The sequence below is a fragment of the Rhinoraja longicauda genome, chromosome 4, assembly GCF_053455715.1.
Source record: "Rhinoraja longicauda isolate Sanriku21f chromosome 4, sRhiLon1.1, whole genome shotgun sequence".
NCBI lineage: Eukaryota > Metazoa > Chordata > Chondrichthyes > Rajiformes > Arhynchobatidae > Rhinoraja > Rhinoraja longicauda.
This window is the reverse complement of record NC_135956.1, coordinates 66,476,061-66,500,195: the sequence shown is the minus strand read 5'-3', so window position 1 is coordinate 66,500,195 and position 24,135 is coordinate 66,476,061. Positions and strand designations below refer to the sequence as shown.

Sequence of the window (24,135 nt, the reverse complement as noted above, 5' to 3'; positions counted from 1 at the left end):
TGGAATATGGAGATAGATAAGAGCCACAATTGCACTGAAAAGTAGAGTAAGTTCAAACAGCCAAATGGCCCATTTTTGTGTTTCTATGTAAATTCTCAACACACATACATGTGATTGTAAAAAGCCACAACCAAGGTTTCATATTTGGACTCATTTTTAGCTCTCACCGTCCAACACTGATGTTTTGCAAAATAATCACCCCTTTCTGTCCATTCTTGATTTGTCGAAGCTTTCACAAACATGCTGTCATCAAGCTCTAGAAAAATAAATTTCAGATCAATAGCAGCCCATCCCAACAAAAATAGAATCAACTTCTCTTGCATATTGGTACCCATGGAATACAATGTTCCAATCACTTGGAAAGAAACAGATGCCTACTATCTGTTTGATTTCGCGTTACAAATTAAGATGTTTTGTCTGCTCCCTGTACTGACTACCATTACACCCTCCCACAGATCAATTAGTCAGTCCCTCCTCTGAGCCGGAGGCCATGGGTTCAATCCGCATTCGGGACCCAGGTGGAGCCCATGCAGACAAGGCAGTGCAGGGATAAAACCACAAATTTCTTATGCAGATGAAAACCTATTGACCTGAAATGTGAACTTTGTTACTTTATCAATAAATGCTGTCTGACCTGCCCTGTAACTCCAGAATTTTTATGCCAACTGAAGTTAGTTTTGGAATATTTGTCATTTGAGCATAAGAGCTGGAACATCACGTTGCAGTCACATAAAACATTGGTTAAGCCACATTTGGAGGGGGGGGATTCTGTGCATTTCTCATCATCACACTATAGGATGGCCATGATCAAGCTAGGAATAGTGTAGAAAAGATTCACAATAATGTTACCTGGACTGGAGGGCTCGAGTTATGAGGAGAGATTAGGTAGGCTAGGTCTGTTGTCACAGGGGAGAAGGTGGTTAGGAGTTGACACGTGAGAGGTGACATATACGATTATGAGAGGAAGTGTCTTTTTCCCATGGTAGGAGTGTTTAAAACCCAGAGAGAATAGGTTTAAGCTGAGAAAGAAGAGTTATGAAGGAGCTCAGAGAGGAATGTTTTTCACAGAGAAGTTGGTATCTGGAATATACTGCTAGCAGAGGTGATAGAATAAGTAACACAACATTTAAGAGGCATCTTGACAAGTTTATAAATGATCAGAGCGTAGCGGGCCATGAAATTAATACAGACAAGTGGACTTAGAATAGATAGGCATGTTGGTTGGCATAGAAACCATGGACTGAAGGGCTAATTTCTATCATGAACATGCCTATAATTCCATGAAATGATATTGCACAACAAAAGGAACACTCAAAGGCAAATGAAATTTCAGCCTTTCTTTCTTCCACTGTCCCGTTAAAGTGAAATATTCGGCAGAATCACATGTGCCTGTAATGCAATCCTTCTTAATACACAAGCTAAGAAATAAGACTGTTTCGTCATTCTCTACCATTATTTTCCTACCTTGGTTTTCATTAGTTTTGACAACATTTACAAAATGTCTTTTGATGAAATATTCAAAGGCTGGAGCACGCTTCCCTTTGTTTTCATCGAAAATCCACAGGTTCACTCTTGCCCTTGTGAAGGCTGTATACAACTGCTTCAATTCACAATTCAGCAACTAACACACAGAAAGAAAGCATCTTAATGACCACGTACAACACATAGTGACCATTACTTGCCCTCCAATTGTAAGTCTTAACAAACTTTTAATTACAATTCCTCTTTAAATTATATTAACAAAACACAAAAGTAAGGAACCTCAGATAGTGAGGAGAGTATTCCAAAATCAAATGACAATAATGATGAATCGGTAAAATAGAATAAGGCAGATTTAAACTTTTACACTTTAGAGATAAAGCGCAGAAACAGACCCTTGCGCCCACCGAGTGCACGACAACCATCCATCCTAACATCCAGCGATACAAACACAACCCTACACACTAGGGGCAATTTGCAATTTTACCGAAGCCAATTAACCTACAAACCTGTACGTGTTTGGAGTGTGTGAGGAAACCGGAGCACCCGGAGAAAACCCACGTGGTCACAGGGAGAACGTACAAACTCCCTACAGACAGCACCAGTAGTCAGGATCGAACCTGGGTCTCTGGCACTAGAAGGCAGTAACTCTACCACTGTGCCACCCTTGGAATCTAATTCTGAAAAATTTGACGTAATGCATATAGGGAGGATTAATAAGGCTGAGAAAAAGCAAATGGTAAGACATGACGAAGTACTGAGAAATATAGCAACCATGCCCAAGGAACCCTGAAAGCAGCACCACAGGAAGTTCAAGTGGACAAGCAGGCATATTAGAAACTACTTTCATTAGCTGGGGCACCATGAGCAGAAATTGTGGTTTTTGCACAGGGTGGTGAGTGCCTGGAACATGGCTTTCATGATTCATGGATTTTAGCAAGGCATTGGACAAGGCTCAGCATGGTAGCCTGCTCTGGAATGTTAGATCGCATGGGATCCAAGAAGAGATAGCTAAATGGATAGAAAATTGGCTTAATGGAAGGAAGCAAAGAGTGATATTGGTAGGTTGCTTTTTGGACTGGAGGCCTGTGACGAGTGGTGTGCCCCAAGGTTCGGTGCTGGGCCCATTGCTGTTTGCCATCTATATCAATGACATGGAAGAGAATGTACAAGGCATAATTCACAAGTTTGCAGATGACAAAAAAAAGCGGGTGGTATTGTAGATAGTTATCAAAAACTACAAGCAAGATCTTGATCAGTTTGGCAAGTGGGCTGAGGAATGGTTGAGGAATTTAATACAGAGAAATGCGAGGTGTTGCATTTTGGGAATCAAACTAGGGCAGGACCTTCACTGAATGATAAGGCTCTGGGGAGAGTTGTAGAGCAGAGGGATCTAGAAGTGCAGGTGCATAGTTCCATGAAAGTAGCATCACAGGTAGATAGGGTTGTCAAAAAGGTTTTCGGCACATTGGCCTTAATCAGTCAAAGTACTAAGGATAGAGGTTGGGGGGGGGGTCATGCTGCTGTTATACAAGACATTAGTGAGGCCGCATTTAGAGTATGGTGCTCAGATTGACCTTCATCAGTATTGAGTCCCAATACCTCCTCCGTCGACTCAGTCCAAGGACCCCAACAGTTCTCAGGTGAGGCAGAGGTTCACTTGCACCTCCTCCAACCTCATCTACTGAATCCGATGTTCTATATGTGGGCTCCTATACACCGATCAGCCAAAACATTATGACCACTGACTGGTGAAGTGAATAACATTGGTTATCTTGTTACAGTGCTGTTAAAGTTCGATTCTAATAGACAGACAACAATACCATAAAGTGGTAAAACATTAAAGTCTTTATTACGCCAGCGGGAGTGGGAGAGCTGCAACTTGTATGCTCGCATACTACAGTCACTCGAAGACCCCACTCCCCTACAGTGTTTCAGCAACATTTGTATACACCAAATACAATGGGTTTTTAGAAGTGATAACAGAACCAGACACCCCACACAGGTGGTCTTGCAAGAGGATAGTTCAATGAATCATCACCCACTATCACTGGCCATTGTCCGAGGTCATTAATTCAGTCTATTAACATAAAACACATCTTCCTGGTGCTCAACTTTAGGGTGATTGTAACATGGCTCAGTCTATTAACATTAACACATCTTCCTGGGGCTCAACCTTATGGTAATTATTAAGAGGCTCAGTCTACTCTGTGCTCTTCCTTTGTATCCGTTTCCTGTCCTTTGTAAGATTACAACACTCCTTCTGCAATCTCAAGCCGGCATCTACGCAGAGATAGACTTGCAGGCATCTGAGGTATGCAATTTAATTTAGTGACAGTTCCTCATGTAGCATTTGGTCACATACACCTTAACCCTTAAATCCCCTTTTCTCCTTTACAGGGCCACCTGTCAAGGGGTGGGATATATTCGGCAGCAAGTGAACAGTCAGTTCTTGAAGTTGATGTGTTGAATGCAGGAGAAATGGGCAGGAGTAAAGACCTGAGTGACTTTGACAAGGGCCAAATTGTTATGGCAGTGGTTTGGTAGTGCAGTGGTTAACTCACTGGGATCCCAGCCAGAGTGCTGGTCATTGATCCAGAAATAGGAGTTCAAATCCTGCCAGAGCCGCCACGAAATGTAACGTCATCTCACTAAATAGAACAAATTGTAATGGCCAGACGACTGGGTCAGAGCATCTCTGAAACGGCAAGGCTTGTGGGGTGCTCCCGGTCAGCAGTGGTGAGTACCTACCGACAGTAGTCCGAGGAGAGACAAACTACTAACCGGCAACAGGGTGTTGGGCGCCCAAGGCCAACAAAAGCTATTCCGTCTGGTCTGAACCAACTGTGGGAAAACGACAAGCCGGTGGAGGGAGTGTGATGCTCTGAGCAATGTTCTGCTGGGAAACCCTGGGTCCGGCCATTCATGTGGACATCAATTTGACACGTGTCACCTACCTAAACATCACTGCAGACCAGGTACACCCCTTCATGGTAATGGTATTCCCGGATGGCAGTGGCCTCTTTCAGCAGAATAATGCGCCTTGCCACACTGCACACATTGTTCGGGAATGGTTTGAGGAACATGATGAAGTGTTCACGGTGTTGCCCTGGCCTCCAAATTCTCAAGATCTCAATCTGATTGAGCATCTGTGGGATGTGCTGGATCGACAAGTCCGATCCACGGCGGCTCCACCTCGCAACTTACACGACTTGTAGGATCTGCTGCTAATGTTTTGTTGCCAGATACCACAGGACACCTTCAGGGGTATTGTAGAGTCCATGCCTCAGCGGGTCGGCGCTGTTTTAGTGGCACACGGAGGACCAACAGCATATCAGGCAGGTGGTCATAATATTTTGGCTGATCGGTGTATATCGGCAAAACCAAGTGCGGACTGGGCGATCGTTTCGTTGAACACCTTCGCTCAGCCCACCTGGGCCTACGCAATCTCCCGGTTGCTAAACACTTTAACTCCCCCTCCCATTCTGACCTTTCTGTCCTGGACCTCCTCCACTGTCAGAGTGAGGCAAAACACAAATTGCAGGAACAGCACCTGATGTTTCCCTTGGGCAGCAATGATCAAGGAAACGTACAATGGTCCATTGTTGGTTAATCAGGAGGACAGTGAAACCAGTCTGAGAACTAGAGTGGGGGAGGGACAGAGATAGAGGGAAAGCAAGTTACTTGAAGTTAAAGAAATCAAATTCCATACTGCTGGGTTGTTGGCCTCACTCTGGTAATGGGGGCGACTGAGAACAGGAAGGTTGGGAAGATTAGGAAGAATGGGAAGAATAATTAAAATAGTTAGCTACCAGAAGACACACTCAGTCTCCAAGGCCAGCTGCAAGTGTTTAGTACAATATTTGCCTAGTCTACCCTTAGTTTATCCGATGTAAAGGAGGCCTCATCAGGTGACCAATAGGTAGTATTTAGATGAGCATTTGAACTCCATGACAAAGAAAGCCAGTAAATGAGGGCTGACATGTATATGGTAGATTGAAGAGAATATTCCCGTGCTTTATATCTCCATGGGAAAAATTAATAAAGTACTTGAAATCAAAATTAAGTAAAATGGATAATAATTAACAACAATTTCTTCTTCTTCGTATTATCCAGGTTGGGAATCACTATTCAAGTCAATGGGATAGGATCACAGGGATACATTGAACAGTACAGCACAGGCCCTTCAGCCCACAATGATTGTGCCAAACATAAAGCCAAGTTAAACTGATCTCATCTGCCTGTACATGATCAGGAAAAGGTACAGTTAGGAACAGGGGACGTACAACGAGATCTGGGTGTCCTAGTGCATCAGTCACTGAAAGGAAGCATGCAGGTACAGCAGGCAGTGAAGAAAGCCAATGGAATGTTGGCCTTCATAACAAGAGGAGTTGAGTATAGGAGCAAAGAGGTCCTTCTGCAGTTGTACAGGGCCCTAGTGAGACCGCACCTGGAGAACTGTGTGCAGTTTTGGTCTCCAAATTTGAGGAAAGATATTCTTGCTATTGAGGGCGTGCAGCGTAGGTTTACTAGGTTAATTCCCGGAATGGCGGGACTGTCATATGTTGAAAGACTGGAGCGACTAGGCTTGCATACACTGGAATTTAGAAGGATGAGAGGGGATCTTATCGAAACGTATAAGATTATTAAGGGGTTGAACACGTTAGAGGCAGTAAACGTGTTCCCAATGTTGGGGGAGTCCAGAACAAGGGGCCACAGTTTAAGAATAAGGGGTAGGCCATTTAGAACGGAGATGAGGAAAAACTTTTTCAGTCAGAGTTGTGAATCTGTGGAATTCTCTGCCTCAGAAGGCAGTGGAGGCCAATTCTCTGAATGGATTCAAGGGAGAGCTAGATAGAGCTCTTAAGGATAGCAGAGTCAGGGGGTATGGGGAGAAGGCAGGATCGGGGTACTGATTGAGAATGATCAGCCATGATCACATTGAATGTGATTCGGCTCGAAGGGCCGAATGGCGTACTCCTGCACCTGTTGTCTATTGCCTTCTTTACCACCCTCTCCAGTTGTGCTGCCACCTTCAGTGAGCTATGGACTTGAACTCCAAGATCCCTCAGCACATCAATGCGGTTAAGGGTCTTGCCATTAACTGTGTGCTCTCCCCTTACATTTAACCTCCCAAAGTGCAACACCTCACACTTGCTCGAGTTAAACTCCATGTATCATTTCTCTGCCCATTCGAGGCTGAGCAATATCCCACTGTTTCTTCTGACAGCATTTCTCACTGTTTGCAACTCCTCCAATTTTGATGTCCAACCCAACTACATTTACATCCAAGTCATTTACATTTAGCTTAGGGCGAAGGGAATGAAGGGATATCGGGAGAAAGCCGGAACGGGGTACCGATTTTGGATGATCAGCCATGATCATTTTGGCTCGAAGGGCCGAATGGCCTACTCCTGCACCTATTTTCTATGTTACATATACACACCGATCAGCCAAAACATTATGACCACCTGCCTAATATGCTGTTGGTGCTCCGTGTGCCACCAAAACAGCGCCGACCCGCCGAGGCATGGACTCTACAAGATCCCTGAAGGTGTCCTGTGATATCTGGCACCAAATCCTTCAAGTCCGTGAACACTTCATCATGTTCCTCAAACCATTCCCGAACAATGTGTGCAATGTGGCAGGGCGCATTATCCTGCTGAAAGAGGCCACTGCCATCAGGGAATACCATTGCCATGAAGGGTGTGCCTAGTCTGCAACGATGTTTAGGTAGGTGACACGTGTCAAATTGACGTCCACATGAATGGCCGGACCCAGGGTTTCCCAGCAGAACATTGCCCAGAGCATCACACTCCCACAGTCGGTTCGGACCAGATGGGATAGGTTTTATTGCCCTCGCGCATCGATGAGCCTTGGGCGCCCAGCACCCTGTCACCGGTTTGTGGTTTGTCCCTCCTCGGACCACTGTCAGTAGGTACTCACCACCGCTGACCGGGAGCACCCCACAAGCCTTGCCGTTTCAGAGATGCTCTGACCCAGTCGTCTGGCCATAACAATTTGGCCCTTGTCAAAGTCGCTCAGGTCTTTACTCCTGCCCATTTCTCCTGCATCCAACACATCTACTTCAAGAACTGACAGTTCACTTGCTGCCTAATATATCCCACCCCTTGACAGGTGCCGTTGTAACAAGATAACCAATGTTATTCCTTCATCTGTCAGGTCATAATGTTTTGGCTACAGATCCACTGGTCACTCACCTCCAGCCGGAATATCTACCTTCCACCACAACACTCCGTCTTCTATGAATAGGGATGGATTCCCTTGGGCAATATTAGCAAATATCAATATGATCATGGTCTGCTATTGGATGCCATATTGTGTCTTGCAACATACTGCACTTTATTACCTGAAAAAAGTCAGGATTTTCCTTTGAATGCCAATTTGGTCCAGCAATTGGTGACACAAAAAAATGAACAAATGAGAACTAGACCCTCCACTTAATGACCGTGACAATGCCTCAGTAATGAAATAGTCCAAGGCAAAAGATAGTCCTACAGCTTCAGCAGCAACTAGCTCAGATTGAAATGGCATGCAACAATACCCAACAGTACCCACACATCCATGGTAGTTTGGATCATCTTATTAATATTTCATAAAATATTACACAGTTTTACCTTGTGCCGATCTGAATTGAACTCAAGGGGTCTGATTTGAGGAATAATATCGTCCAGAGGTTGCTCCAGTAAGACTTTCTGGTTGTCTTTTAACTGAAGTGATGGTTGAAAGGAAGAGATGACCCGCCATTCCTTATCAGCCTGCAGAGATGAGCAAAATAATCATTATATATTTGGTATACTCCTCAGGCACTGTTCTTAAGGTAGGGGGCAATGGGCATAGGGCCGTGTTTAGTTTAGTCTAGATACAATACAGATACAGATAGAGGCCCTACGTGGGAGGTCATGTCTCACAAATCTGATGGAGTTTTTTGAAGATGTGACCAAAAAGGTTGATGAGGGCAGAGCTGTAAATGTTGCGTACTGTATAAGGGCTTCAGCAGAGCATTCGACAGGTTCCACATGGTGGGCTGCTCTGGAAGGTTAGATTGCATGGGATCCAAGGAGAGATAGCTGAATGGATAGAAAACTGGGTTTTAGATTTAGAGATAGAGCGGAAACAGGCCCTTCGGCCCACAGAGTCCGCACTGACCAGCGATCCCCGCACATTAATACTACCCATGGCCTCCATCAGTCAGAGTATTGAGTATAGAAGTTGGGAGGCCATGTTGCAGTTATACAAGACCTTGGTAAAAAGTACATGAAAGGCCACTGCCAACAACAAGATACACTCGGTCACCATGGGGCTCCCTCCCCTTCCAAGGTGGAGTATGTCGGCGACTCCAGAGAAGGTGGGGTTTGGGGGGGGGGGAAAGGGACATTGTGCAGAACTAGTGTATGGGCGATTGTTGGTCGGCATAGACTCTGTGGGCCAAATGGCCTGTTTCCATGCAATATGCTTAAATTAAATAGCTAACTAGGTATAGGGAGATTTGTAAACCGGAGGGAAAACAGCAATGGCCATTATCCAAATAAATGCTTCGCTCTTACCTCAGAATCAGTGAAGAAATTATAGAGGAGGACATCGTCAAATTCCAAACCTTTGGCTTCATATATGGTCAGGACAAGGGCAAGATTAAGCTCTTCTGGGATTGTGTCCTTGGCCAATTCGTTCACAACCAAAATAACCTGCAAGATATTGATTAAAAAAAATTAAAACAAGAACAGCAAGTCTGAGTGCAAATATGATAACAACTTTTATGGTTACAGCCTCTGTACTGATCATATTTCACACCTCCCTTACTAGATCTGTGGTATTCTCTGCCTCAGAAGGCAGTGGAGGTCAATTCTCTGAATGCATTCAAGAGAGAGCTAGATAGAGCTCGTAACGATAGCGGAGTCAAGGGGTATGGGGAGAAGGCAGGAACGGGGTACTGATTGAGAATGATCAGCCATGATCACATTGAATGGTGGTGCTGGCTCGAAGGGCCGAATGGCCTACTCCTGCACCTATTGTCTATTGGGGGCGGGACATATGACAGAGGTAATAGTACTAAATAAATAGCCTTCATTCTTTGAAGACTCTGTGCTTCAAAGCATCGAGGTAGAATCTACATTTGGATTCGGAATACTGCAAGTGGTCTCTCTCTCATGATTTGCAAATTTAATTGGTATTGGTACATTATTGTCATGTACACCAAGATACATTGAAATGCTTTATTTGTGTGCTATCCATAGTATTCAAGAGTGCAATCAACCCATACACAAGTACAACAGGTAGTGCAAACAAAAATGTACCAGAGTGCAGAATACACGTAGTGTTATCATATCATATCATATAAATACAGCCGGAAACAGGCCTTTTCGGCCCACCAAGTCCGTGCCGCCCAGCGATCCCCGTACATTAACACTATCCTACACCCACTAGGGACAATTTTTACATTTACATTTACCCAGCCAATTAACCTACATACCTGTACGTCTTTGGAGTGTGGGAGGAAACCGAAGATCTCGGAGAAAACCCACGCAGGTCACGGGGAGAACGTACAAACTCCTTACAGTGCAGCACCCGTAGTCAGGATCGAACCTGAGTCTCCGGCGCTGCATTCGCTGTAAAGCAGCAACTCTACCGCTGCGCTACAGTGTTACAGCTACAACGAAATAGTTGAAGGTCTGCAATGAGGTAGGTCGGAACAACACATTATCCTATGGATGGATTGTTCAGTAGTCTTGATAATAGTGGGGAAGAAGCTGCCCCTGAATCTGGTGACAGGTGCTTTCATATCTTCTGCCCGATGGGAGAGGGGGGGGGAAAGAGGGAATAACCGGGATGGAAAAGGTCTTTGATTATGTTTATTGTTTTCCCCGAGGCAGCATGCAGTATAGATGGAGTCGACGGTGGGAGGCTGGTCTGTCAGACTGGGCTGCATCCACAATCCTTTGCAATGTCTTGCAGCTTGGGCAGAACTGTTGCCAAACCAAGTGGTTGTGTGTCACAATAGGTTGCTTTCTCTGGTGCATCTTTAGCAATTGGTCAGTCGTTGGAGGATTGCCAAAACTTCCTTAATCTTCTGGGGAAGTAGAGGTGTTGGTGTGCTTTGTCAGCTGTTGCTTCAATGTGGTTGGTCCAGGACTAATTGCCGTTGATATTTATGCCAAGGAACTTGAAGCTCCTGACCATCTCCACTGCAGCACCACTGATACTGACTGGGGCATGTACTCCACCTGGCTTTCAGAATTCAATAACTAGCTCCTTTATCTTGCTGTCATTGAGGTAGAGGTAGGTGTCCTGACACCATGTTACGGCACGGTGGCGCAACGGTAGAGTTGCTGCCTTACAGCGAATGCAGCGCCGGAGATTCGGGTTCGATCCTGACTATGGGCGCCGTCTGTATGGAGTTTGTACGTTCTCCCCGTGATCTGCGTGGGTTTTCTCCAAGATCTTCAGTTTCCTCCCACACTCCAAAGACGTACAGGTATGTAGGTTAATTGACTGGGTAATATGTAAAAATTGTCCCTAGTGTGTGTAGGATAGTGTTAATGTGGCTCCAAGAGATAAAATATTTCCTGCCCAATCTCTCCCTATTACTCAGGTCTTTGAGTCCCAGGGGCACCTTGTTATTCTTCCCAGCCCAATGACACCTTTCCTGCAGCAGGGTGACCAAAACTGAACACGATACTATAAGTATAGCCTCATCAATGCCTTGTACAATTGTATCGCAATGTCCCAACCTCTGCACTCTATTTCCTGACTGAGGAATGCCAGTGTGCCAAAAGCCTTCTTCACCTCCCCATCAACCTGTGATGCCCCTTTCGGGTAACTATATACGTACTTGTACAGGGAAAATATACAATAAATGGCATGACCCTTAACAGCATTGTTGTACGAAGGGTTCTTGGGGTCCATGTCCATAACTCCCTGAGAATGGCAACATGTAGAGTGGTAAAGAACGCAAATGGTATGCTTGCCATCACTGGTTAGGGCAATGCATACAAGAGTCATGAAGTCACATTAGCTTTATTAGGACTTTGGTTTGGATGCATTTGGAGTATTGCGTGCAATTCTGGTAACACCCTTACAGGAAAGATATGGTGGTATTGGAAAGGGTGACTCAAGCCATCCCTCGGTCCATTTGTTCGTCTGACAAGATCCTGCTGCAATTGTTGATAATCATCTTCACGAGTGATATTTACTCCTAGGAATTTGAAGCTTTCAAATTCTTGGCCAGAAATGAATCTGATTTTTGTTTAGTGGGTAAACTGGCATAAGGAGCTGACAGTTGAATCTTGTATTCAGCATTGTTGCCAATAATGTGTCCTCCTGATCTATTCGACACTTAAAGCAGAGTTTTCTGAAAATTCGCTGTGTACTACTTTGGCGTCGTCAATGTACTGCTTGGCGTCCTGAAGTCAATCACTATCTCCTTTGTCTTGCTGACATTGAGAGAAATGTTGTTGTCTCAACACCAGGTCACAAGGTTCTCAATCTCTTTCCGGTACTCTGTCTCATCATTATTTAATGTCCGACATTGAATTTGGAAATTGAATTTGATTTCTATTTGTCTGCACAGTCCTGGGTGTACAAGGAGTAAAGAAGGGGGCTGAGAACACATCCTTGTGGAGCACCAGTGTTGAGGATTATCGTCGAGGACGTCGAGAGGTGTATGGCGGTTCCCAGCAGAATTAAACACTGAATTTCACACGGAATTAAATCCTGGGGTTGTATGTACAGTTTCTGTACATGCTGGTTCTTTCACGGTACATTTTCCCCTTCCCTCCCTATCAGCATTTCAAATAACCCTTCCCCTTCTCTCCTCTTCCTTCTTACGCAATTTCCCATTCAAATGCAGGAAATGCAATGGCTTTCCTTTCCATTTGTCCATTCACACAATATAGGGAGTCTTGCCATTCACAGCATGGAAATGGGGCCTTCAGCCCACCGAGTCTGCACCAGCCAGTGATCACCCGAACACCAGTTCAATCGTCAAGAGAGAATGTCAAACTCTGTACAAACCCCACCCGAGGTCCGGATCTCTGGACCTCGAAGGCAGCAACTCTACAGCTGTGCCACTGTGCTACAGGTTCACTAGGTTAATTCCCGGAATGGCGGGACTGTCGTATGTTGAAAGGCTGGAGCGATTGGGCTTGTATACACTGGAATTTAGAAGGATGAGGGGGGATCTTATTGAAACATACAAGATAATTAGGGGATTGGACACATTAGAGGCAGGAAACATGTTCCCAATGTTGGGGGAGTCCAGAACAAGGGGCCACAGTTTAAGAATAAGGGGTAGGACATTTAGAACGGAGATGAGGAAGAACTTTTTCAGTCAGAGAGTGGTGAAGGTGTGGAATTCTCTGCCTCAGAAGGCAGTGGAGGCCAGTTCGTTGGATGCTTTCAAGAGAGAGCTGGATAGAGCTCTTAAGGATAGCGGAGTGAGGGGGTATGGGGAGAAGGCAGGAACGGGGTACTGATTGAGAGTGATCAGCCATGATCGCATTGAATGGCGCAGCTGGCTCGAAGGGCTGAATGGCCTACTCCTGCACCTATTGTCTATTGTCTATTGTCTATTGTCTACACTGGGGCTCCCAGGTCACTTGAGACAATACAGCATTGAACAAAGAACAAACGTAAAGTATGTCCCTAAAAACTGCATTACAGTCGCAAAGGTTGTGAATCTGTGGAATTCTCTGCCTCAGAAGGCAGTGGAGGCCAATTCTCTGAATGCATTTAAGAGAGAGCTGGATAGAGCTCTTAAGGATAGCAGAGTCCGGGGTAATGGGGAGAAGGCAAGAACAGGGTACTGATTGAGAATGATCAGCCATGATCAGATTGAATGGCGGTGCTGGCTCGAAGGGCCGAATGGCCTCCTCCTGCACCTATTGTCTATAAGGTAACTCATGACCAGAAGCGTTCGAATGAATTTCCAGACTGATGTGATTTGACCCAGAAATAATATGCTGGTTCAACTGATTTTCAACTGCATGGCGCTGAAAATAAAAACGCAGCACGAGACAATTACATTTCAAGCTAATTGTTAGAACAGATACTCGGCATCTATTGCTATTAGCAATCTAATTAGGAGAGAGCAATTACACTTTAGAGATACAATGCAGAAACAGGTCCTTCGGCTAATCGAGTCCACGCCAACCCGCAATCACCCCCCCGCACACTAGCACACTGGGGACAAACCGGAGAAAACCCACGCAGTCACAGGGAGAACGTACAAACTCGGTACAGACAGCACCCATGGTCAGGATCAAACAGGGGTATCTGGCGCTGTAAGGCAAGAACTCTACCGCTGCACCACTGTGCTGCCCACTTTTCAATTTTTTTTCCCCATTCTGTGGCATGAATATAGAAGGCACAAACGTGCAGTACCATTTGTGGTGAGAATTATGTTCTTCAATTTCCCAATATGTATTTTCCAATTATAAAACCAGTCATTATATCCATACATGGGCAAACTATATGATTTTTCAATTTCCTCACAGAACACTCAGAATGAATCCATGCTGGCATTAGATTTAAGTGCATACCTGGTGCGCACCAAATTCTATTGGTTGGGATTTCCGTTTATTTCCTCGGAGCAATATAGCCAAATCACTGACACTGCAGGACTCCAGGAGCGATGGCTTTGGCCCACCAAAGAGGCTCGTGTCTCTCGGCAAACGATCAAAGGACTCCGGAAAATAGTATTGGAGAAGATCCACCACACCCGAAGCCAAATTCAAAATTCCTAAATATGCCCAAGGAACATGAATCAATGTAAAGTACACAAAAATCTACACACGTTTAGAATGTAGAAAGCACAGCAACAGACCCCTTTGGCACACAGTATATCTGTGCCAAACGTGATACTCGTCTCATCTGTCTGCACGTGATCCATATTCCTCCATTTCCTGCATATTCCTGCGATTATCTCAGTTTCTTAAATGCCACCATCACATCTGCCTCCACCCCCACATCACATTCCAGGTACCCACATCCTCTTGTATAAAAAGACTTACCATGCATACCTCCTTTAAAATTTGCCCCTCTTGCCTGAATGCTATGCACTCTAGTCTTTGATATTTCCACCCTGGGAGAACAGTTCTGACTATCTATCAAAGTAAAATCATGATTTATAGACTTCTATCTGGTCGCCCCTCAACCTCCAGTGTTCCAGAGAAAACAATCAAGTTTGCCCAACCTTTCCTCGTAGATAATACCCCCTAATTCAGGCAGCATTGTAGTAAATCCAGAATCTCACTGTACCTTGGTACACGTGGTAACAAAGAAACCATTGGTACATTCCAAAGACTCCACATTCTTCCTGTAATGGGGCAACCATCTTCTGGTGAAACCGAAATCTTAGAGCAGCATCGTGACTTTGTTACTCTTATATTCAATGCCCCGTCCAATGAAGGCAAGCGTACAATATGCCTTCTTTACCACTATCTGTTTGGGTTGCAATTTTCAGGGAGCTATGGATCTCGACCCCAAGATCGCTTGACACATCAATGCTGTTAAGGGTCTTGCCATTGCCTGTACACCTTCCAAAGTGCAATCTTTCACACATACTCCGATTAAATGCCATCTGCCATCTCTCTGCCCAATTCAGTCGTTGAACTATATCCTGCATTCTTTGACAGCATTCCTCACTGTCCCCAACCTCAGCAACCTTGGTGTCATCTGAAAACTTACTAACTAAAATATGTACAGTTATATCCAAGTTATTGATAAATATCACAATCAGAGGTCCCCACACAGATCCCTAAATCACAATCAACAGAGGATCCAGCACAAAATCTTGCAGAACTCAAATGGTTGACAAACCACCATGAAGTGCCTTACCAAAATCCATGTAGACAACCTACACCACCCTGCTTTCATTGATCTCCTTCGTCACCTCCTCTAAAAAGATGCTCAAGTTAGTGAGATACGATCTGCCTTGTATAAAGTGAGAATTTGCCACCCTCCAGTGTTCCGGCACTCCGCCTGTATTTAATGACGACTCATAAATTTCAGCCAGGGCTCCTGCAATTTCTTCTCTAGTTTCACACAGTATCCTCGGATATATCTGATCCGGCCCGGGAGATTTGTCTACCTACATACGTGTCAGGACCTTCAGCACCCCTTCGACTGTAAAACTGACTACACTCAAGACACCTCCATTGACTGCCCCAATTTCCTCAGTGCTCCTGTCTTTCTCCACAGTAAAAACAGAGGAGCAAATACTCTTGTTCCCAGGGATAGGAGAGTCTAAAACTTGAGAGTACAAATTTAAGGTGAGAGGGGAAAGATTTAAAATGAACCAGAGGGGCAATGTTTCCACACAAAAGATCATGGCTGTTTGGAATGATGTCAAAGGAAGTGTAGAAGTGGGAGGACACAAAATGCTGGAGAAACCCAGAGGGACAGGCAGTATCTCTGGGGAGAAGGGATGGGTGACGTTTCCAGTCGACACCCTTCTTCAGCATGATGTCAGGGGAGTGGCCGGGAGATAGAATGTAGTCGGAGACAGTAAGACTGGTGGGAGAACTGGGAAGGGGGAGGGAAAGCAAGGGCTATTTGAAATTAGAGGAGTCAATGTTCATACCGCTGGGGTGTAAGCTACCCAAGCGAAATATGAGGTGCTGTTCCTCCATAGTAGCATCATTAGGAGTGGTACAATTGTACAATTTCAAAGTTTAAAAGACAGACAGGTGCATATAGAGGAAACATTTAGAGAGATATGGGCCAAATGTGGGCAAATAGGACTAGCTTAGGTAGGCAACTTGCTTGGCATGGACAGGTTAGGACGAAGTGCCTGTTTCTGTGCTGTACAACTCCAATGGACACACCAATGCATCCGCGTTACGACAATATCATGCTGAGGAGAGTTTAACACCATGGCAAGTGGTTTTGGAAGGTGTTCGACAGATGACTTGATGTTTTCAGTTCAAGAAGCACAAAACAAAATCAGTTAAATTATTTTTGTAAAAAGGAACTAAGATTTAAAGCATGCACTGTTCATAATTTATCAAAAATGATTTGGATTACCTGAATGTGATCGGTAGTTCTGGTGTAGCTGATATATTCTGCTCGGTACTCTTACAATATGTTGCTTCTTATCACCTTGACTGGAATCGCGGGCATAGTAAAACAGTGAACGAAGGTCACTAAAGCGGAAAGCTACGCCCTTCATTATGCTCTGAGCTGTATCACCAGTAAGGAACATGGCATTTGGATCATTGATGCACTTCATGAGGGTGGCAAGCTCAGCTTGTGTAAAATCCTGGATTTCATCCCCATACAGTTCGTGAATAGACCATGGAAGTTCATCTAATTTGGACAGTCGCTGGGTGAGGCTGAGCAGCAAATCTTCTTCATCAAAGTATCTCCACTGCGATTTTATCTGCTGGTACATGTGAAAGAAGGAATAGATTTCTGTTCTATCTTCATTGAAGTTTGGTGCTCTTTTTTTCCCCAGTTTGATGTACAGTTCTTCTGTAAGACAGCCTTGAGGGCTCGATAAAGCTTCAACAGAACCTTTTAAAAAGGACTTGATCTCCTTCCATACCAAAGCTGGATTGAACTGAGGTTTGCCTTTGACCATTTTGGGCCAAATATCATGTGCAAATACTTCATAAGTAATAAAGATGCGAGGATCAAATTCTTTGTTGTGCTCCTCTGCGACCAATTGTTCATCATCGAGAAAATCTCCTTCATACTCCTCATCTTCATCCTCGTCACGCAAGTCTGGTATTGTCATTTCTTCTTGAACAGACCAACCCACAATGTTTCTTTTTAAACTGCCATCTTCATTCCGAGCGAAAAATGGTTCTGGCAAGGATGCATCAATCAATAACAATAATTGTTTGGAGGTCAAGAATAGGGGGAAATTCTCATCTTTAACATCCTGAAGTCTATGAAACATGGGGGGGTTAGCTTTGAAATGCTTTGTTGCTTTGGTGGACTTGGTGAGCTCAATAAAGTTTTTCAAGACTTCCTGGCATAATACATGATTTTTGGTGACAAAAATTTGATGCAAGTGCTCGAGTCTGTCAGGACCAGTTGAATTTGCCGGCCTATCTTCATGATCGTTTGTCGGTTCACTGTCACAAATACCAGCTGCTGGTCCATTCAGATCCAAATTGCAGCTTTGATCCTCACAGTGAATACATTCTTCCTCCATGACACAGTCAGATTGGTCTGTTCTCTCAGTCACTGCTGCTTCCTTTTCATCGCCAACCATAGATTTAGTTTTATGCCAAATTTGTCGCACCACCAGGGGGCATCCAACCTCTTGCGCTTTCTTCCAGTAGAGCTGGAAACTTTTCCAAAGTCTGTACAGACAGCATGTGGTTTTTCCTGTTCCACTTCGGCCAATGAGAATGATTGCTTCCAATGGCTTGGGGTCAAGGTCAATTATTGCATACTCCAACTCTCCCACTCTGAAAGGATATTCAACCCTAGACTCAAGATTAGTAATGATATTAAGAGCCATATTGGTGCTAAAGCTGTGGAACTTCATTATATTATATTCTGTCTCCACTGCACTGGCAGGTGGGAAGTATTCAGGCAGCTTTTCTTTCAGTTCCTTCCAATTGACATATTCTATAAAAATCAATGGGATCCTCTTTTGGGCATTTAAATTTGAGGTGAATACAGCCTTGCTTATCCCTTTAAGCTTCTTCCGGAGGCTGCAGGATGCTCCACGGCTGTAAGAACTGTCAATTGCAATCATAGCTCGATCAAGTTTATTGTGGTCCAGGATAATATCCCAGATTCGAATGATCTCACTATATATCCTTCCTGTGACTCTCTCCTGAGAATGCGAAGAAAGCTCAGATTCAAAGATCTTCTCTGGCTTTTCACTACAGCGGGGTGAAAAATCCACTGCCAGTTCCCATAGCATTCTTGCTCCTTTGTCAAGTTTAGCTTCATAAAGTTTGATTGGGCTTTTCAGGTGCTTGAGTGGTTTCTGGAGACTTTGAGTCCATTCTCCATTGCCAAGTTGCTGAATCACCGTTATAGTTTTGGCCTTCATTTGCTGAGGTACATCCTTGGAACCAAGCTTCTTTAACACGTCTGACGTACATTCAATCTCCCATGTCATATTGTCAAAGTCCAGGTCCTGTAAATCAGTCACTTCTTCAGGTATCCTGTTTTGCTGCATGCCATCACCTGTCCCATTCAACATTACTGCTTCAACATTATCAGTATTGTGGAAACAATTTGTTTTGAGAACTTCAGACTTTGCCTGTAAAGGCGGAGTTGCGTTTTTGAGCTGGCTGTCAGATAGAGTCATGTTTAAAGGACTTTCTTCAGTCGGAGCCTCAATTACATTGAGTTTTTGAATCAATATTGCAATTTCATTCATCAGGATTTCTTGTGCAGTCAAAACAATGTGTTCTTCACTTATTGACTTGAGTGAAAGTCCTACTAATTCTGCTGGAGGATTGGCATCATTAAGATTACACATTTCAGAAAATGGAACATTTGACATCTCCATTGTCTGCTGAAGGGGCCACTTTCTGTTCATTACATTTTTCATGCCCTTTGATGTCCGTGACTTCTGGCTCTGGTCAATTTGCTCTCTCTTCCTTCGGTTACGTAATTTCACTTTATTCCACAAGATGAACCGTGGGTCGTCTTTTTTTATTTTGTAAGAAAACTGTTTTCCTTCCTTGTTTTTCACCCTATCGTTGATTTCAAACTTGGTTATCAGATCCATTATTTCTTCATGATTCTTTGAAAAGGGCTTCTGGAATATGATATGCAGCACTGTATTTCCATCCTGATCCTGAGAGTTGGTATTAAGGTACGGAAAGCTAGTTTCCTCGGAGAAGTACTTCTCTAACAGATATTTCAATATGTGCAAGCCAAATTCATCTGCAAACAGAACAGAAAATCAAAACCACTTTACAGTTAACTTGACATCCAAGAAATCTTACATACTGATTATAGGCTTGAATGCTTTCCCCGCTAACCGTACACCATAGTTTTCATTGCAAGATATCTGGCCTAAGTGTACTCTCCTACTCTTGCTTTGTACTCTTATTCTTGGCATAGATTTTGTAGAGAGTTGACAATGAAATTGTTAGATTTCCTCATCACTATCCCATATTTCCCAGCCTGCATCTTCATGGTGTGATGATGCATCCCCACTAAGGGCCACTTGGATCCTCGACACGGGCACAGAGGCCAGGAGAAGCACCACAAAGAGTGCCTAGCTGCTGAAAACACCGGCCAGCATCTGGAACAGAGGTCTGGACACGGAGAAAAAGCGGTGTCCAATTAGCTGCCCTTGGATCATCTCATCTGCACCTTGTCAGCCCGTCCTTATAAACCAAGGGGGGGGGGGGGGGGGGGAGAGGAAACAGAGACAGAGAGCGGGGAAGAGAACAAAAGAGAGAGAGAGTGGGGGGAAGAGGGAGAACGAGTGTGAGATAGAGGGGTGTGAGGGGGAGAGAGAAAATGAAGAGAAAAAGGGAGTGAGCGGGGAAGAGAGAGGAAGACTGCCTGGAATTGAGCATTGAACAACAGTGAGTCTCCCTGGAACAGCGCACAGGCCACTCAAGTGCACAGCCTGGCCTCTCCCCTGTGGTTGTGGTACAGTAGTTTCTCGAGTGGACATACTACAGCAACAAACCTCCCCGAGCTGAGATGGCCCAACTAAGGAGACTCGCCACTTACTGGTTCCAACCCCACTGACATACACTGGAGGTGGTGGACCATGTTGTGATGGAGCACTATCTACGCAACCTGCCGGCTGAGGACCAGTGCACAGTGGCACAATAAGCCACTCATTGACCAAGCCACGCGTGCTCAAGCTATATAAGCCATGGCTCGTTGTCCTTGCATGGGCAGACACCATACTCAATCAAGGGGCCCCGATCCATTCAGTTGGTAGGCTGCAAGAAAGGACCCATTTGACAAGGTTCCACATGGTAGGCTGCTCTAGAAGGTTAGCACACAGGATCCTAGCAGATATCTGACTGGTTAGAAAATTGGCTTCATGGAATGAAGCAGAGGGTGACGGTGGAAGGTTGCTATTCGGACTGGAGGCCTGTGACAAGTGAAGTACCTCAGAGTTAGGAGCTGGGCCCATTGCTGTTTGTCATCTATATCAATGAGTTGGATGAGAACGTACAAGGCATGATTAGCAAGTTTACAGATGACACAGAAGTGGGTGGTATTGTAGATAGTTCAGAGGGTAATCAAATTTTGCAGCAGGATCTTGATCGGTTGGGCCAAGGAATTGTTGATGGAATGTAACACAGAGGGCAATGGTAGAGTTGCTGCCTTGCAGCTTGAGACCCAGATTCGACCCTGACTATGGGTGCTGTCAGTACGGAGTTTGTACGTTCTCCCCATGACGGCATGGGTTTCTGACCTGGTTTTCTCCCACATGCCAAAGACATGTGGGTTTGCAGGTTTATTGGTCTCTGTAAATGCCCCCAGTGTGAATGGAGTGAATGCTGAAGTGGGATAACATACAACTAGTGGAAACTGGTGAATGAAAGTCAGCGTGGACTCGATGGGCTAAAGGACCTGTTTCCATACTGTATCTTTCAATCAGTCAATCAAAGACTTGGTTTGTTTTCTCTGGAGTTTCAGAAGGTGAGGGGAGATATTGTGGAAGTTTATAAAGTTATGAGAGGCATATAAAGGGTAGGCAGTCAGAACATTTTTCCCAGTTTGAAATAGCAAATACTAGGGGGTGTAGCTGTCAGGTTTAAAGATGTGTGGGGAATGTTTTAATTTACAAGTGAATGGCTGGTGAGTTGAACACACTGCCAGGGGTAGAAGTGGAAGCAGTTAGGATAGTGCGGTTTAAAGGGCTTTTAGACAGGTACAAATTGTCGGAAATCATATGGAAGATGAGTAGGTTATAGTGTGTTTAACCCTTGAGCTCACATACTGGGGAAGCATGATGGGAAAAGTGGCCAACATAGGATATTGGGAGGGTAATAAATAGATGTGTGAATGCATTTAATATTCACGGCACGACACTTAGATAAAGTAAGCATTATGGGTTGTAAATAGTTAAAAGTAATAAAAATAATACATTCTGCTGAACAGCAGGTTTCCTTATCTATTGAGGGGAATAGTTGTTCGCAGTTCTGTTTAGGTTCTCATCCATTGCGACCCTGAGATTATAGCTGTGTTTGTCTCTCTGAGGTTAACGAGTGGGCTTTTTGATAAGTAGAATCCACCAATTCTCCTTGCAGGGAAATTAACATCTATGGTTTCTATGGGAGACATTTGAGGTAACAGGAAGTATGGGGTTGGAGATAATTCTGAAGAAAGACAAAGATAAAAGGTTACAGACATTGTTCAATGATGACTTACTTCAGAGCCGTAAGTAACCATTGTGTCATGAGAATATAAAATGCTGTAGGTACAGTGAATCTTTGATTCACATCAGGTTCTCTCTGTGTTTACTGCACTGTTAAGGCCTTCAATAAACTGACTTGTTAGATAGACTCACCACTGATCTACAAGCTGTTTTATTTTGTGTTTGTGCCTATCTAAGTAAATCCAAATATAGGGTACGGGTGTAGCACAAAATTCCCTCCTACAATACATAAATATGGGGAATATCTTGGTCCAAAAGGCCCGTTTCTGTGTTGTACTGTTCTAGATAAGCAAATATTTTAGGGCTTTAAAAAAAAATTAAGACTTTGACTTCTTTGGGTTTTTGCCTTCATTTTCTATGTTTCTGAAAGTTTTGGAAATGTTCTCAAAAAGACCATTATGTTGCGGGGCTGGTTGGCAAAATCAAAAACTTTATTGGGTTTATGGATTATTTTTAGACCATATGCAATGAAGGCCCTTTTAGCACGAATAATTTATGCCCCATCTATGCTGGTCCCACCTGGCTCTAAACAGTTCCCGCCCATGAACTTGTCTTTTATTTTAAATATTGTTTAAATATTGAACTTGTATTTTAAATATTGTTACAGTACCTGCCTCAACTATATTCTCTGGCAGCTCATTCCATTTACCCATCACCCTCTATGTGAAAACATTGCCCCTATTAAATCTCTTCCCCCCCCCCCCCCCCCCTCTCCCCTCTTAGTTTTGGAAACCTTTTCAAAAACACAAACAATAGGAGTTGATTAGTACCGGTGTCAGAGATTCTGGGGAGAAGGCAGGAGAATGGGGTTTGGAGGGAGAGCTAGATCAGCCATGATTGAATGGCGGAGTACTTGATGGGACGAATGGCCTAATTATGTTCCCATCGCTTATGGCTTTATGAGCTGCTCTCTCATATTTGATATTTCCATCCAGAGGCAAAGGTTCTGACCATCTACCCTAACTATGCCTCTTATGATTTTATATATTTCTATTAGGTCACCCTCCGATATTCCATTTCATGTAATCTTGAAGTCTTCATTATATCTTGCCCCGATCTTGTGAAAGCACTCCTTCTACAGTCATTTTACAAAACAACCATTTACACATCTTTGTTCTATCACATGTTCTAACTTATACCTTAACTGCACGGGGATACTTAGAACTATAATACTCCAACACCTGCCTTATTTATTTCAGATACGTTAATAGTTACATGACCTCTCAAGTCAAAGTGCCTTCTTATCAAAACAACCTAGACTACTAGAAGACCGGGAGAAATTCAACGAAAGCGATGAGTCGCTGATGTCGTCCCCTCTTGTATTTGGGTAAAAATAAAACTGAAGGGATGCAAGTTTGAAAATAAAGGGAATGAATAAATTTGTGCCATGTTTGTTTACAAACTCAAAAAAAGAATGATATACACATTAAAAACACATATTTAACCAAGGAATTTCCTGTTTGAGAACAAGGGGCGTTTCTAATGTTTTAGAAACATTGATCTTAAACCATTCGAAATTCTAGTTACTAAATTCTAAAGTAGATTCTGACAAGAAGGAAGTTTGAGTTGAAAACTGTGAGGAAGTCAGTTCACAGCATGCCAGGAAGTCTAAATTTTACCCTTTTTGTCCAGAACAATGTAGACTGCAGCGTGAAGAGGCGTGTCGCCTGGCATAATTGTAATATCACGTGGATTCGCCCCATTCTTTAGCAAGAAATGGACAAGCTTAAAATCATCTTTGTTCAATGAAATCTGTATTGGAGATTTCTTTGTACCAATTCCACATGGTGAAGCTGTAAAAACAATATGCAAAAAACTAGTGGGTCAGTGAAGTTCTGAGATAAATATTACCTTAGGGTGTCATGTATACATGAAGTATTTATGAAATGGGGGTATACATTCAAGATGGCAAAGAGGAGGAGGATTTGATGCATCTTTAAGACTGATGCTCATTTAATAAAAGCCTTACCTCCGTAATGTATTAACCTCTGCAGAAGCCACTCGTTGTTGTCATGCTGGTCAAGGTTACATACAACAGTGCAAAGATCCAAATCTGAGAATTCATATCTCAAACCAGCTTCCTCGCCTTGGTTTTCATCAGATTCCCCAGAGAGCAGGAGCAAAGCTTCATCCCATCGACATTTGTGAAGCAGTTGCTTGATCAGGTTATTTGCAAATTTCTGGTCAATGTTACTTAAAGTGGCTGTGCTAATCTCTGCCGAACAAACACAGAATGCAACAAATGGGTTACAGAATGATTTTTCAGAGGATATAAAAATTGGATTTGTTTCAGAGAGTGAAGGGTGCTA

The 24,135-nt window shown here is 43.8% G+C and overlaps 1 protein-coding gene across 3 annotated transcripts in view; it reads right to left on the bottom strand.

Annotated features, from left to right (window-relative positions):
- LOC144592810 (TPR and ankyrin repeat-containing protein 1-like) overlaps positions 1-24,135 on the bottom strand; it is an 86,009-nt gene that overhangs the window by 21,034 nt on the left and 40,840 nt on the right. For all 3 annotated transcript variants that reach the window (XM_078397919.1, XM_078397921.1, XM_078397920.1), the window contains 8 exons: positions 23,796-24,041; positions 23,446-23,619; positions 16,522-19,356; positions 14,037-14,236; positions 9,048-9,185; positions 8,118-8,258; positions 1,465-1,621; positions 168-256 (listed from right to left, as the gene is read on the bottom strand). In XM_078397919.1, the coding sequence (XP_078254045.1) occupies positions 168-256; positions 1,465-1,621; positions 8,118-8,258; positions 9,048-9,185; positions 14,037-14,236; positions 16,522-19,356; positions 23,446-23,619; positions 23,796-24,041 (3,980 nt within the window). The remainder of the gene's footprint in view (positions 1-167; positions 257-1,464; positions 1,622-8,117; positions 8,259-9,047; positions 9,186-14,036; positions 14,237-16,521; positions 19,357-23,445; positions 23,620-23,795; positions 24,042-24,135) is intronic.